The following is a 15,948-nucleotide window of genomic DNA, read 5'->3' on the forward strand; positions in this document are numbered from 1 at the left end:
GGCCAAGAACGGCCTGGCTGAGACATACAAGAGAAGTATTCTTGGCCCCGGGACCAGGAAGCACGGAGGTCCAGAGGCCAGAAAGAGCTTGCTATGGAAGAGGGCAGTGGCAGGGCAGAGAGAGCCGTGGCAGGTGAAGTCGGGAGCCCCGGGTTGTGGGCTTGGAAGCGGTTTGCATGGTCCTGGATCTTCCTAGAAGCAGGTGAGGGTCTGCCGGTGCTCCAGCAGGTGCTGAGGGGGAGGGGGCAGGGGGCAAGAGTGGGAGCCAGCCGGGGTGAGGCTGGCGGTTTTCCAGGTGTTCTGGACGAGGCTGGTGGCCGTGGAAGGAGGCAGGGGGGACAGGCACGCTCTGCCGTGGGCTCCAACGAGAATTACAAGGTAAGTGGCCCAGTCCTGGTGTGGCACGTGGTTGGTGCTTACAGATCCGTTACCCAGCCTTAGATCTAAGGAGACCTGATCTGAGAATCCCAAACTGCGTCTACACCACAGCCTCCTCCGTAAATGCCCAAATCGCTTTTGCGTCCCCTTGCCATCACTTCTGGTTGGGCCTCCTTGCCCTGCTGTCACTCTTGACTTCCACAGGCCGCCAGGACCAGGTCCCCGTCCTGGGTCCCCTCTGGCTGTGAAGCAGCCTCGCCGCTCAGTTGTGCTCCCTGCCACTGCTGCACACGCCCTACACTCCAGATGCCGCAAACCCCGAGGCCCCGACACGGTGGCTTCCTAAGTCAGGCTCCAAGTTGAGAAAAGGTGGTGAGTCACAGTGACATCTGCCCAGGCCCAAACCCCCACCCCAGACCAGCTGTCCGGCAGCGGGAAATGGGGAGGGGGGGGAAGTGCCAGGCAGGTGGGAGCCCAGGTCACACACCCGTGGGTTTGGGATCCCAGCTTTGCCACCTTGACCCGAGAAGGCCCCTTGGCCTTTCTGAGCCTCAGTGTCTCGTCTGCAAAATAGAATGATGCTCTCCAAGGGTTGTCCGGAGGGTAAAGGCGGGTAATAACCCACAGAACACCTGGCCGTGTGCCCAGCGTATATGCCAAAAGCACTCACCAAACGGGAGCCAGACTTAGGCTTATGCTCTGCCCTGGGCTTAGCTAACCCAGTGCTGGCACAGTGAAAAGGAGCTCTTTGGAGCCCCCAGCCTGGATTCCAACCCAGACTCTGTGAGGGCTGTGGGAACCTGGGTAACTGACTTCCTCCATCTGGGTCTACTTTCCCCTTCTGTAAAATGGGTACCAAGCTCCCAAGGTTGCAATGCACACAAGGCACCTGGCCCATACTAGGTGCTCAATAAATGGTAGGATGCCAGGCGGGAGGGACTGAATGGAAGAAGGGGAAACAGGCACAGCATGTGTGGCGGTAGCAGGAGCACAGGGAAAATGGGGACACTGATGATCTTGGCTCTAAACCTCTCATGGCACCGAGGCATCGTCTCCACCAAACTGAAACCCAGGTGGTCAGAGGCGTCTGGGCTTGCACAGGCCAGAAAATTTAACATCCACTGTCAGTGGGCCTCGGTTTCCTTATCTGCAAAATGGAACCCTCCTTCTTCCCCAGTTAAAATCAGAACAAAGGTCTGGAACCAAGATGAGCAGCGCGGAGCCAGAGAAGCTGGTCACTATGAGCTCTGGCAGGTCCTCGAAGGGACCAGGACTGCGACTGCGCAGAGCCCTGCTAATGCTGGCTGAGGAACCCCTGCCACCGTGGCCCTTGTGTTAGATCGTCTCAAACGCACCACGGCTCTACAAGGCTGGGGTTACACATTCCCCATTTTCACGGAGGAGGAAACAGGCTCAGAGAGATGGTGTGCTCAACCCATGAACTCACGAGAAGTTGGGTGGATGCAAACCAGAGTCCAAGCTCCAAACTGCTGGGGGTCCTGCCTCCCGGATGGCCTGTTGGCCACTGCCTGCGGACTCCTGCCCTGTGGCTCTCCAAAAGCAGAGGAAAGCCCTTGAAAGCCATATGTCTCTCAAGGCCCAAGGTCAGCCCAAGGGGGCCCTGAGCTGTTTGTGAGGACAGACAGGAGGAGGACTGACTCCAAGCAGAAGGGATGATCTTCAGTGAAGTCAGCTTTGCACACAAATGTCCTGAGTGCTTGTATTCTTTCTTCTTCTGGTGGTGGAGGTGGTGTATGGTGTGGATACAGGAGAATAAGACGATCCACGAACTCTGGCCCTTTAGCCAAAGCAGCTCTGGGAGAATGGCAGCCTCGGACTAGGGCTGCTCGGCCCAAGGGGAGGACTCTGAGCCCCCTCGGGATGCCCTTCAAGCCAACGTCACTGTCTCCAGGGGCAGGGGCTCCAGCTGCCTCTCTCCTACTCGTATGTTAAAACCCACTCTGGTGGGCCCACCACTTCCATTAGTCCGGGGCCCCCAAGGACGGGGTTGGTCCGGCTAACAGCATGTGCCAGCTGGAATGCAGTGACTAAGAGGACATTCAGGGACAAGGGTGAACGGAGAAGCATCACCTGCATTTGACACTTCCAGAAATGTGCTTGGGAGGGGCTGAGGCCTGCTGTACCAGGACCGTCAGCATCGTCAAGGAAGCAGGGCTCACAGAAAGGGTGGTCCACTGAAGGGATGGAGAATCAGGGGCTCACACCCTTCTAACGAGACCTTCTTATTAGCACACTTTCTTTCTCTTTTTTTAAAGATTTTATTTTTAAGTCATCTCTGTGCCCAATGTAGGGCTCGAACTCATAACCCCGAGATCAACCCCGAGATCAAGAGTCACACACTCCAACAACCCTGCCCTCCTGGAGCCCCTTATAAGTACATTTTCTAAGATCAAAAAACCCAGACCACAAGGCAGAAGAAAACCCTCTCCCCCAAAAAACTCATACGGGATTTGACCACGTGAACATTATCATAAGTAATGATTTCTATTCTCCAAATGACATAAAAAGTTAACAGATGGGTGTCAGACTGAAGAAAAATATTCTCAATGTCAAAACCGACAGGGGGCCAGTATGTAGGCAACACAAAGAAGTCCTATAAATTGACAAGAAAAATTCAGGAAACACAATAAAAAAGTGGACAAAATAAAAATAAAATATAATAAAAATAAAAAAAAATAAATGAAAATAAGCGGAATGAAAATCAAATAAAAATAATTAAAATTGACAAAATGTAAAATAAATAACCTTTTAAAACTAAAACAATAAAATAAAAATAATTTAAAAAAACAAAATGCAAGGGGCTCCTGGGTGGCGCAGTCGTTAAGCGTCTGCCTTTGACTCAGGGCATGATCCCAGCGTTCTGGGATCGAGCCCCACGTCAGGCTCCTCTGGTAGGAGCCTGCTTCTTCCTCTCCCACTCCCCCTGCTTGTGTTCCCTCTCTCGCTGGCTGTCTCTGTCAAATAAATAAATAAAATCTTAAAAAAAAAAAAAGGAAAAGAAAAAATGTAAGAGTAAAATTAAAAACGAATTTATAATGTAAATTTAAACACATTAAAATTAATTTTAATTACAATTAAACATTAAAACTACTAATAATGAAAACTTTAAAAATAAAAATTTAAATGTTTACATAAAATAAAAAAGAACAATTTTTAAATAAGTGAAATAAATTTAAGAATCAAATAAAAGGCTGGCAATCCATAACAATTTAAAGAAGAAAGAAAGAAAAAGAAAATACAAAACAAGAGCAGGATTTTGTACGACTGGTGCTGATAATGTGCTATGAATTAAGGAGTCTGATTGACTCAAATGCCTGCCAGAAGGGGGACCGGGGAGGAGGAGGAAGGAAAAGCATGTCCAAGAGACAGCATCTGACCGCGTTTTTCCAGGCTCTGTGGGCAAAGGGTAGGACGTCAGGCCCCACGACAGCCTCATCCACAAATAGCCATCACATCATTTATACATTTATAATGCGCCAGCACCACGCACGTAAAGCACACACATCCTTCCATCCTCGCCGCTGTCCTCTGAGGTCCGGGTTCCTAGAGGAGTGAACAGAGGCTCAGAGAGAGCGGTCATGTGTCACAGCCACACAGCATTTAGGACCACTCCACCCACTGAATCTGGGCTCTTTAGAGTGACCTTCTTTTGACAAGTTAGGTCTCCTGAGGACTTCCAAGCACAGGCAGGGACGAGTCGGACATCAGGCTGGAATGTTCTGGACCCTAGCAAGAGCCAGCCTCCCCCGGTGCATGACGGTTACCGCCATTAATTGAACACCTCCTCTCTCTCAGGTGGGTTACATGCATCCTCTTGAGCCTGAAGACCATATGAGGTAGATGCTATGACTGTCCCCACGGTACCGACAGATGACACTGGGATTGGCAAGTGGAATATTTGCACGCAAGCATGGCAGTTCCAGAGGCGGGAGCCGAGCCCAAATCCCACCCTCCCCGCCTGGCACTGGAACTCTCAAGAGCACCCCTCGTATTTGCTAGAAATGTCCTATTTCCAAGTTAGCCAATAGAGGCACAGAAGGGAGAGATGACCTGCCCAAGGTCACTCAGCTAGTGAGCGGCAGAGCCCACGGCCTTCGTGACAGCCCACTGGCCTCCCACTGCTTATCTGGGACTTGCTAGCGACAGCCGTGCCCACTTGCCAACACCAGAGAAGGCTCCGGAAGGGCAGCCTTGACATTCCTCCTCTGCGAGTCCCCACCCCTGCGGATGTGGGCACTGCTGTCGGGCTTCAGGGAAAGTGGAGGCTTCTGGCACAAGGGAGTGGTTTTCCCCATGTGGTCTGGGTCCCCCAGGCTTGGGAATGCCTTTCTTTTGAGCTGGTGAAACAGAACCCCCACCACAATGGCGCCCTGGAGCCCCCACCTTGGACCGCAGAGCAGGGGCCCTATGAATCACGTGGCATGACTCCAAGAAATCAGCCCAGGGCAGGCGGCGGTGGCCTGGCCTGAGGCAGCCGTGCCCAAGAGGAGGGCCTCACCCATCCGCGATGGGAACCAGACCGTTCCCTGTGGGACCTGGAAGGATCCCCGAGGTTGGGGCTGAAGGCATGTGTCCTAATAGCACTGCCTGCTGCACAGGCCAAGAAAGGAGGCTCCGGCCCATGGAGACCTGGAGGCATATCCCAACTTCTCCCTGTCCTGGCTCTGTGCCCTTGGCAAGTCAATTGCCCTCTCTGAGCTTGGGGCCTCCTCTGTAAGGCCATTCTGCGGCTGAATTGGGAGAAGGCCTGATGGGGTGGTTATGTACCCCAGCTTTGGAATTAATTGTCTGGGTTTAAATCCTGCTTTTGCCAAACTTGCTCTGCCAAGCTATTGGACTGAAGTATATGAAATTGCTAATAGTAGGCTGTTGTGGACCTATAAAAATGGCAATTTCATATAGTTTAACTAATGCCCCTCGCTCTTAAATCAGTTTCCTCCTCTGTAAAATATGGATAATAGTCCTCACAGCAACCTCTGAGGATTAAATAAGGCTGGGAGGCAACTGAGCTCAGTAGAGCTCGGGCTCTGGGACCAGGCAGGATTTGAACCTCAGCTGTGTGACCTTGGGTAGGCTACCGAACCTCTCTGTGCCTCAGTCTTCTCATCCGTAGAACAGGGATAATAATAGGACCCGCCTCATAGGTTTATTAAGAAAATTTAACCAGTTCATCTGTGTAAAGTATTTAGAACAGTGCCTGATATTGTTAAAATAAAATAAAATAATACAGGTAACAGCATCTGGCATAGACTCAACGTTCAACCGTAAAACCAAATCAGAAACAGACTTTTAAAAACCTTTGATGCCAGTGAAAGTTTAGTATTTTTAAAGAAAAAAATACATGATTTTAGGAACGTACACGTGTGGAAATGCAGGTGAGGAGCGTGTTCCTGGGTATCCACGGCATCTGGGGACTTCTGTGTCCGGCCAGGGCCCACAGCCCGCCGTGCTAAGGGAAGCACGGGGCCTCAAGGCTGTGATGGCTCTGGTCTGGCCCAGGCCTCAGCCAGCGCCCTCTCATGGAAGCCCACAGCCAAGCCATGGAGCCTGTGTGGCACACAGGTCACTCCAGGGGCCCATTTGAGGCTCCCAAGCCCGGCCTGGTCTCTCGTTATTAAGAACCCTCTGCGAGCTACGAATGTCCTCTTCACTCCATCCCTCTTGTCTGACGTTTATCCTGGACGTGGGAGAAAGGCACAGCAGACCCAGCACAGCCGCGTCATACAGGGAACCTGAGGCTCTCGGGGGCCCAATACCAGGACTTTCAGGCTCTGGAGCTGGCTACCTTCCTCTATCTCTCCAAAGCCGCCCTCCCTCCCTCCCCAGTCTCGGCTGCACCCTCACTTCCACCCATGGCCGGGTGCCAGGTGCTGGGCACCGGGGGCTTGAGCCCCCCTTTGCATAAGTATTGGTCTCAAAGGTCTTAATTGGCCTTTTCAGCTCTAGCATTCCACTATTCTATAAAAAAGGAAAGTGGGACCCTTCCACAAACTGTAAAGTGCTGTGTGAATCAGGGGGCGGGGTCACGGCATTGGATGGGATTTCCAGAGAAGTCTGTGAGGCAGAATTTGCTCCTGTGGGTCTGGAATCTGGAAGACCCAGGCCACACATCCATTTTCTATGTGGCCTGGGACAAACCAGGTCCCCTCTCTGAACCAGCTTTCCTCTTCTAGAAGGGCAAGGGGGAGCGACCTCATCTGGCCAGCAGGATCAGTGAGAAAGGCCCACACGATGTCTGGCACCCACCGGCTGCCCAGGGGTGTCTGATGCAGGAGGGTATTAGGGCTCTGACCGATCGCCCCATCTTTTGGGGCTAAAACCCCGTGTCTTGAGAAGTACGTGGCCACCAGATTCAGGGCCATCAGAAATAGGCACACGACTCGCAAAATGTGTCAGGGGTACGTGCTGCTCATTGAGGCAACTTGGTGTAGCCCGTGCAGCTCTGGGTTCACATGCCTCCTGCCCTAGGACCCCCGGGGCCTTAGTCTCCCCGGCGGTGATACAGGGACCTCCTAGAAGCTTCTCTGAGAGATTTATAGGGACCGTATTGGGCTCAACTGATCCAGCAGCCTCCACGCCTCCTTGACAGTGGTAAAAAATCTAGTTTTATATCCTTTCACACACAGCACGCCGAATACACACGAGTACAAACACACTCACACACTCTCACACATACCCAACTATGTGCACACACATGAGCACGCATACTCACTTGCTCAAACACACACTCACATACATGTGTACATGGAAACGCATCTCTCAAAATGATATATAATCCGAATACCTGTAACACATTCTGATATTTTCTAAAAAGGAGGTTCGTTAACTCTAGCCTATGGGCCAAATCCGGCCCTCGGCCTTTCTGTATGGCCTGAGCTGAGAACGGTTTGTTTATTTATTTATTTATTTATTTATTTATTATTTTTTAAAGATTTTATTTATTTATGTGACAGAGAGACAGCCAGCGAGAGAGGGAACACAGCAGGGGAGTGGGAGAGGAAGAAGCAGGCTCCCAGCAGAGGAGCCTGACGTGGGGCTCGATCCCAGAACGCCGGGATCACGCCCTGAGCCGAAGGCAGCCGCTTAATGACTGCGCCCCCCAGGCGCCCTGAGCTGAGAACGGTTTACAGCAACAGCAACAAAGAAGAGTGTGGGACAGGTCATAGGTGGACTGCAAAGCCGGAAATATTTACTATCTGGCTCTCTACAAAAAAAAGTTTCCTGACCCCTCTCCCCCATTTTATTCTATCCTATACTGTCGTGTTCTGTTCCATGGCATTGTACCCCTCTTCATTCAAAATTGCTGGCTGTACTTACTAAATTTAGTTCCCTAATCTGCTGATGGGTTGCAAACCTCAGTTTGAAAACTGCGTTCATGCAAGCGTCGGTTTTTTTACTAGATGGAAAAATGGACAAATAAACAGTGAACTGATAGACGGACACAAAGACACGGGAGAACAAAATGGATAAGGTCACCTTAGCCAAGCAACGTCCCCTCGTTGAGTGTCAGATTGCTCAGCGGAGGCCGGGAACGCCCCTGACCTGCCACTGAAGGCCGCACTGAGGGGCAGTGGGGTCCTGTCCGCGTCAGTCTTTCTGATGGGTTGTCACTGACATCTCAAGGACACACTGAGCCCTCTGACAGCAGGGACAATGGAGCGCATCTCTACCGTGCTTGTCAACATCTAGTCCGGAGCCTGACCTAGAGGAGGGGCTCAATGAATATTTCTTTGTGATAAAGGTGGCATCCAAGGCCCCTCCGTGACTCGACTCTCACCCTGTCCACAATCGGACCTCTATTTCCTCTGGCCACACAGCCCCTTCGGCTTTTTCCACCTGACCAGACCCTCCCTTCCTCTTGCTGGAGTCCCCAGTCCCGTCCCTGCTGCCACAGCTGCCTGACAAAATCCCTGTGATAAGGCTCGTCTCAGATGCCTCCGCCTTGCAGCCCCTGGCAAGTCATCAACAGGACCCACGTGTACTTCTCTGCACAGGATTTGAAGCCTCCAAAACTCTGGGGCCACGGCCCCGATGTCGGGAGTTCCTGGGCAGGTCACTGGCCCTTTCTGAGCCTCAGTTCCCTTGTCTGGGAAATGGGTGTCCGCCAGGCAGTGCCATAGTGAGGATTCCCGCTGTGCAGAGCTCCTGGCACGTGGCCAGCCCACACTAAGTGGCCTCAAGGCACTCCTTTGGCGATGGGGTGGGGGCTGGGTAGTTTCCATCCCTGGAGAGGGAGGTGGGTTCCCCCAAGAGTGAGGGTGTGTGAGGTGAAAGCAGCATCTCTGTTGAGCCCAGGTTTGGCTCCAGAACTGGCTGCAGAGGGAGAGGGCGTGGGAGCAGAGACAAGTTTACTGAGTGCCTACTATGTGCCAAACATACTGCTTTCCTTTTCTCAACCAGCCATCTTTTAGGAAGAGACCCAGGCCCAGAGGGATAAAGATGACTAGAATGACTTGCCCGAGGTAGCATTCTACTGACACACGGTGCCTTTCCTGAGCCCTCCAGGTGCGGTTAACACCCCTCACCCCATCCTTTAGCAGTTGGTTCCCCTTCCAGAGCTGCCCCTGACGTGCGTCTTTAGCCGGTGTCACCTGGAGGCCAGCACTGAGGGGGACGCACCTTGTTCTGGGCCTGCCCGGCCCTGACTCAGCCCGGGAGACAAGAAACCTGGGTCTTTCCCCATCTCGGCCACTGCCTCGGGCACCTGCTTGCCGGGTTTCGGCTTCCCTGCTACACGCAGGGGACAGTGCTGCCTGCCCAGCGCTCCACGTGGGACTTTGCCATTTACAGAGAATGTTCATACTCACCCCCCCCCCCCAAGGGAGGCGCTGCCACAGTCTTTTTACAGATGCAGAAAAAGAGGCTTACAGAGGGGACAAGGGCAGAAGTGAGATTCAACCCACACGAAACCCCCTTTTCTCCCTGGTCCAGAGAACACCCTAGCCTGCTGTAAAATGGGAGGGAGAAGTAGTAGAATCTTTATAAAGCACCTACTGTGTGCTTCCAGACACCTTCTCTCTGGGACTGTTGCCAAAGGGATAGGTACAGCTGTTCCCATTTCACAGCTGTGGAGCCGAAGACTGGAGAACGCATGTGACCTGTCCAAGGTCATACGTCCGGGGCGGAGGGCTCAGGATTTGAACCTTATCTGAATTCCAGAGCTGAACTCCCCAAATTCCCTCTGCCCCTTGCTGCCTCGGGTCTAGAAGGATCTGAAATCACCATGTGAACGTGGGAGACTCTAGCCTCCAGCAGGACTTGAATGTAAGGGAAGTCCATCACAGCCCGTCTTCTCGTTGCCTAAATGAAGCTCCATATCGGGGTTGGGGGGTGCAGGCCAGAGCTCCCTCACGCTCCCTGACGGTCCCATTGCCGGGATAGCCCATCATGTCTCAAGAGAAACGTTTCCATCTGGTTCTGATTCGTTTACACTTAATTAATCAACATGTTGTTTTGTAAGAGATATTTGAGATCCAAGAACCTTCCTCAAGCCTTTTCTTTCATTCTTTCTTGTCTTAGAAACAGAAAAATTGGGGTAAAAAAAAAAAGAAACAGAAAAATTGGGTTTCATCAGAAAACAGTGACGCCAGAGCTTGAGGAAGCATGGGTCTGCGGGTGCCAAGCCCCGAGGGCGGCAGCTCAGCCTGGGCCGCTGCTGGGCCTTGCAGAGCAGACCGAAGACTGAGGCCCAGGGCTCGGGCATGGAGGGGAGGCTGGGAAAGTGAGGGAAGGGGCATCCCTCCACCCTGGCAGCTGCTCAAGGGCAGGCCCCGGGTCTGTACACCTTGGCATCTCCAAGTTTCCCAGCACACAGCCTGGCACAGAGGCTGCCTGTAGCGGTTGTCAAATGAACAAGTGAAGACATGGATGCATGAAGCATGGCCACTGCCTAGCTGCCTTCAGGACACATTCTCCTTCTAAAGTGACAGCAGAATGTCAAAGCCGGTAAGACCCTCAAGGATGTCATGTGGAGTTTTCCAAGCAGCCGTCTCATGAAAAATGACCCTCTGCTGCACAATTAGTTTGGGAAAGGACCTGCTGTCTGGCCCCACCACTTCACCATAAATGCTCTGATAAGTCCTGCGGCCAACAAATCTGCTTAACTCAGCATCTCCCAAACCTATTTGGCCAGGACTCCTATGACCACTTTGCAGAATATGCTACAGGAAGGGTTTTCCTACCCCTCCACTCCCACCCTGAGGCCAGTGGGGAAACTGAGGCTGTTGGCAGGAGCAGGGGAGTCCGCTGCCCGGGGTGCAAAGGGGTCCAGGGTGGGACTGAAATCCAAGGCTCTCTCCATTGCACCTGACTGATAAGTGGAGCTACAAACCTCTCTCTGGAGTTGCTGGATGGGGCATGTTTATGTCCCATACACAAGACATCAACTATTGTGGAGAGGGGCGCTGAGAGCCCCCTTGCCAAACTGGGGCAGTGTCGGGAGCAGCCTTGCCCAAGCTCCTCACCGAGCAACTGCAGATGGGGAAAGGAATTGGAAGTTTTCTTTTCCTTTAATCTGTGTGTGTGCGCGCGCGTGTGTGCGTGCGCACATCTTAAAGATCTCCCCAACCAGCTCCTCTTCAGATGGGGACGGAGGCTCTGGGAAGGGAAAGCCAACCCAGCTCAGGAGCCATCCTGACAGATGGAGTGGGAGTCCAGCCTGCATTGCTACTCACCCGTGGGGCAACGTTGGACAGATCAGTTTCCCTCTCTGAATCCTCATCCAGATCATAAGCATCCCCCCGCCCCCAACCCCACGAGACTGTTGTGAGTAGCCAGGGGCCCCACGCACAGGAAATGAAGATGCCTGGTACCTACAAGTGCCCAGTAGGAGCCCGTGTACTTGGCTACTCACTAAACATACACACTAATTCAGTCTTGCCCACATCTGCCTTGGGAGCCGGATACATCGGATATTATTCCCCCCCCTTTCTTTTAAAGAGGAGTCAATGAGGAGAAGGTTTGTATTTTTATTTCTTTGGTCCATTTTAAAACTGAGAAAAATCTTAGAGGTTTTCTAAAAGACCATCAGATGGGTAAAGCCAGGCTCAGAGAGGCAAAGTGACTTTCCCAAGGTCACTCAGCTGGTCACTGGGGAAGCTGGGATTTGAAGTCAGGCAGGCTGATTCCAGAGCCCATGGACTCAGGCGCTATACAAGGGCCATCCACAGAACATCCCCATGAAGTCACAAACTTGCACCGGCTCACCTGAAGCCCACCCACTGCTCGGACCCCTGGGTCCCTCCAACCAGTCACGCCAGGGGTTGGAGCCCTTTGGGCCAGTCACCCCCACCCAATCCCCCCTCTGCATCCTCCCATAGCCCCTCTCTGCTTCCTGCTCCACCCCAGGAGTGACTGTCCATGCAGGGCTTTTCACTCAAATGGACTAGATGCCCCTAGAGGGCAGACGCTCTTACTCCCATGTAGCCTCGTTCAGACCTAACACGACAGCTGGAAAGAAAGAAGACACTGGGTCTTCCACTCACCTGCTGGACAACTTAGCAAAGTTACCTAACCTGACCGAGCCTTGGCACCCAGCTTTATCAAACGGGAAGAGTGCTGTCATGAGGACGCGGTGGGGATTCCCTTAACGAGGGACAACCCTGGCACAGTGGCCAGTATTCCAAAGTTGGCTCTCAGACTGACACCAGCTCGGGAGACTTTCCCCCCTGCTTGCCCTCCTCAGTCCCACGGGCTCTGCCGACCCCCACTCTGCAGCGACAGCCTCAAACCCACCTCTTGAGGACATTCTGACTCTCACAGTGAGCGGCTGTGACATAGGACCCTGAGGGTGCAAGGGGCTCCTCTGTGCCCCAGGTACATTTATAGTCTGAAACTTGGTTTACCTTCTGAGTACTCCCAGGAGGTCAAGATGGAAAAACTGGGGGGCTCTGGTACTTCTTCTAGGTCTCCCTGAATTCACAAGGCTCATGCCCTTGCCAGAGGGGGGCCCACTAAGGAATACCGCCTTCCCGAAGGTGACACGGTAAGTCAGGGTCAATGATGGGGCTGAGACTGGGCCATCTGGACTCCCAGCCCGGCGCTGTATATGTCGTCTCCCGGCTCAGCATGAATACTTGGCATGGCTTCTAAGCCACTAATTCTGTCCCCTAGTCCCAGAGTCCTCTGGCCTGGCACCTTGGGCTTCCTGTCTCTGCACAGAGCCACTCTTCTTCTCAGCAATGCTGCCGCTCTAGGGAGTGGGTCATGAGAGAGCCCTACCAGCCCCTTCCTTCCTTGGAGAGCCTCCTTGGGCCAGCTTCCTAGACAGGTGCCCGCGGAGCCTCAGTCTCCCCGTCTGTAAAGTGGGCCTGACGGCTGTCTGGACGAGTTAGTGGCCCAGGGTGCCGGGGCACCATGCAGATGTCCCAAGGGCCATCCCCCTGTCTGCCCTGCTGTGCGTGCCCTGCCACCCAGCCCGCTGCCCCTCGTACCTTGCTTCTTCCTTCTGTTCAGGGGGAGCATGTCCACGGCGTGCGCGACGAGCAGCAACAGGCAGAGTGGCGCCCGCATCTGGGCAGCCTGGTCGGGGCGGGCGCGCGGGGGGCTCCCCGGGAGGCCCGATGGCTGCTCCGGGCGCGCGGGCGCATCCGCGGGGCGCGGGCTCGGTCCCGCCGCCAGGGACGCGCCGTCCGCCCAGGGGCCGGCCGCCAGGTCGACTGAGGGCGTCGGCGGAGCGGGGACACTGCCCCTGCGGGGAGGAGCCGGCGCGCGGGGCGGCGCGTTAACCCGCCCGGGCGGCGCGCGCGGCGGGAGGCGGGGGTCGCCCCGTGGGGGTCCGGAGGTCGGTCGGTCCGGCCGTCCGCGGTCTGGCGTCGTTCCGCCCCCTGCACTGCCGCACTCACAGACCCGCCGCCCGCCCACCAGACGCAGGTACAGACGTGCGACCGCCAAGTGACCCCCATCCTGGTGCTCTCGGCACCTCCCGACCCCCACTCCCCGCCTGCCTCCGATTTTCCCCCTTCTACTCGGTGGCTCCTGGCTCCTGCGCCTGGCCCTTCAGGGCCACTCTGGCACGTCCTCTTGCCCTCTCTCGGTTTCACCGTCCCCTACTCTGCGGCCTGACCGTCTGGTGTGCGCCCTTCCTGCTCTGCCTCCTTTTTTCAACAGAGTCCTGCGTCCTCTCTGGCCACGGACCCTGCATATTTCCTGCGCAGCCTGCGGGGAGCCCCTCATCTTTGATTCCAAGTGACCGGCACCTCATAAATTTACTTGCGAAGAGGCCGAAGAGGCCGGGGACCTGGACTCTGTTTCCTCCAACCTTATCTACTGGATGGGGAGCAGCTGGGGCCGTTTTAACCCTTTCGCAGCCAGATCCCTCTGCCTACCCAGCAGACCTCCTGTTGCCCTCCCCACCACAAACAATACCAGTAATAATAATGGGAGCTATCAGTTTTGAGGCCTGTGTGCTTGGGGTTGTGCTAAGCACTTTACACATAATATGATCTTCAAAGCCACCCAGTGGGGGCTCTATTCTGATTAGCCCCATTTTACCGGGAGGAAAGAAGCTCAGAGAGGCCAGTGACTTACCCAAGGCCACACACAGCAGGTCAGTGTCCTGTGTGCGTCCGGCACCTGCCCTCTGGGCCACTACTCAGGACACAGAGGAGCCTAGCTTGGACAGCCTGTTGCTGAACAACTGTCCTCTCTTTTTCCTGTGTGTGGCTTGTCTCCTTCAGCCCCTTCTCTCCATCCTCAGTGAGTCCCCAGTGCAATGGGGACGTTTGAAGGCACGTCGAGGGGAAGGAGACACACAGGGAGGCACCTCTGACCTGACCATTCTTTTGTAGGGTTCCACGAACACACCAGCAGACAGAATTCTGGCATCTTTGTGGAGTGTCGGAGCCAGTCCACCCAAATGGCTCCATTTCACAGATGGGGTCACTGAGGCCTCAGGATTATGGGTTCTTAGTTCAGGCCACCCAGCAAGTCTAGGACAAGAGCGGGAAGGGTGTCCAGAGCTTCCAGCATGGATCCCCTCTCTCTCTGCCTACAAAGCCCTCTTGTTCTGACCCCTTTGATCTCAGTTTCCCCATCATCCCACCCCTCACACCTTTGATCCCGGAGATCTCAATGCATTGCAGTATTTGACAGACACCTCCAGGCCCTCCACACCTCTGAGCCTTTCATGTGTGGTCTCTCCATGGAATATTGGCCTACATCCCATCCCCCTTCTTCGCTGACTCATTCAGGACCCGGCCCTGGATATGCTCCTCATCCAGGAAGCCTTCCTGGATTCTCAGGCCAGGTTCAGTGCCTCCTCTGGGCTCCCACAATCTCTTTATCACAGCTGGGCACTAGGTGTTAACTATTGATGTCTCTGTCCCTCTCTCTACGTTGTCAACTCTTTGAGGCCAGAGATGAAGTCATATCTGGGTCCCTGGAGCTCTAGCCCACGCTGGACACAGAGCGGGAGCCCAGCATGTTTGTAGGATGAATGAATGAATGTGTTCTCTGGATCCAGGAGTCTCTGGGTTTATACATGGAATTCAGGTACTCAGAGAAATGAGGTGACCCTGGGAGATCTGGAGGAGGAAGTTGGAAAGTCAGCCCCTATCCAACCACCCCCAGTCTTGAAGTCTCCAGAGCCCAGAGCAGGACTGCCCCCAGGTGAGCAGGCCTGGGGAAGAGCAATGTGCATGGGGGGCTGTGCCGAGGCCGTGGCTACCAGACAGACACACAGCTCGGCAGGCTCTAGCCTCTCAGCCCTTCTCTTCCCACTCCTTCTGCTCCATCTGCCCAGCCTTCTCCTGTTTCTCAGACTCTGTCGTGTGCCCTCAGCGGGGCTTTTTGCTGTTCTCGCCGTCTGGAAAATCCTTCCTGAGGTATCTCTTCAGGGCCTGTCTCCGCTCAAGGTTACCTCCTCTGACCACTCCAGATAAAGCGGAACACCCATTTCCTTTAACCCCTTACTTTGCTTTATTCCCATAGTACCAAGTACATAGTCCAGTTCGTGTTTGCAATTTGTTTGTTTGTAAGTTCCATGAGGGCAGGAATCTTCTATTTTATCTGTGTGCCTAGCATACAAAGTGCTTAATATCTGTGGACTGAATAAAAGAATGGACGAATGAGGGCTCACTCATCCGCTGATTCACTGTAGGACCTCAAGCACCTGTTATCTTGGGCTCAGTTTCCCCATCTGTTCAGTGGCACGGATGGGATTTTGTGTTTTCTGAGGGTCTTACAATCTTTTCAGAATCCGTTATTTCCGGGATTCTGTGAGCCAGAACTCAGACCTCTGCCCGGCTCTGAGATGCACAGAGGGTCTGGGGGTCTCTGTAGCTATAGGGGGCTGTCTGGGAATCCTAGCCTGCCATCTGGTCACCCTCCCCCAACATAAGCACCCAGAGAGGACATCGAGGCCAGGGGTGCTGATGGCATCCCAGGAGATGTGCACACCAGGGGCATCAGTCACAAATAGATGAAGAATGGTATAATGGCCACAACACATTACAGTCGTATCGGGTATTCCAGATCAGCAAATCCTTCCCCTCCATGGACATCCGGGTCTCAGGTTCCTTCCAGCTTGTGCTCTGCTCTCTCACTACACGG

At 54.0% G+C, this 15,948-nt stretch overlaps 1 protein-coding gene across 1 annotated transcript in view; it reads right to left on the reverse strand.

Moving 5' to 3' along the window:
- The window catches only part of RSPO4 (R-spondin 4), a 32,796-nt gene extending 19,887 nt beyond the window's left edge, over positions 1-12,909 (reverse strand). The window contains exon 1 of the mRNA XM_026502907.2: positions 12,831-12,909. Coding sequence (XP_026358692.2) covers positions 12,831-12,909 — 79 coding nt within the window. The remainder of the gene's footprint in view (positions 1-12,830) is intronic.
- Between the last annotated feature and the right edge of the window lie 3,039 nt (positions 12,910-15,948).

The sequence above is a fragment of the Ursus arctos genome, unplaced genomic scaffold, assembly GCF_023065955.2.
Source record: "Ursus arctos isolate Adak ecotype North America unplaced genomic scaffold, UrsArc2.0 scaffold_16, whole genome shotgun sequence".
Lineage (NCBI taxonomy): Eukaryota > Metazoa > Chordata > Mammalia > Carnivora > Ursidae > Ursus > Ursus arctos.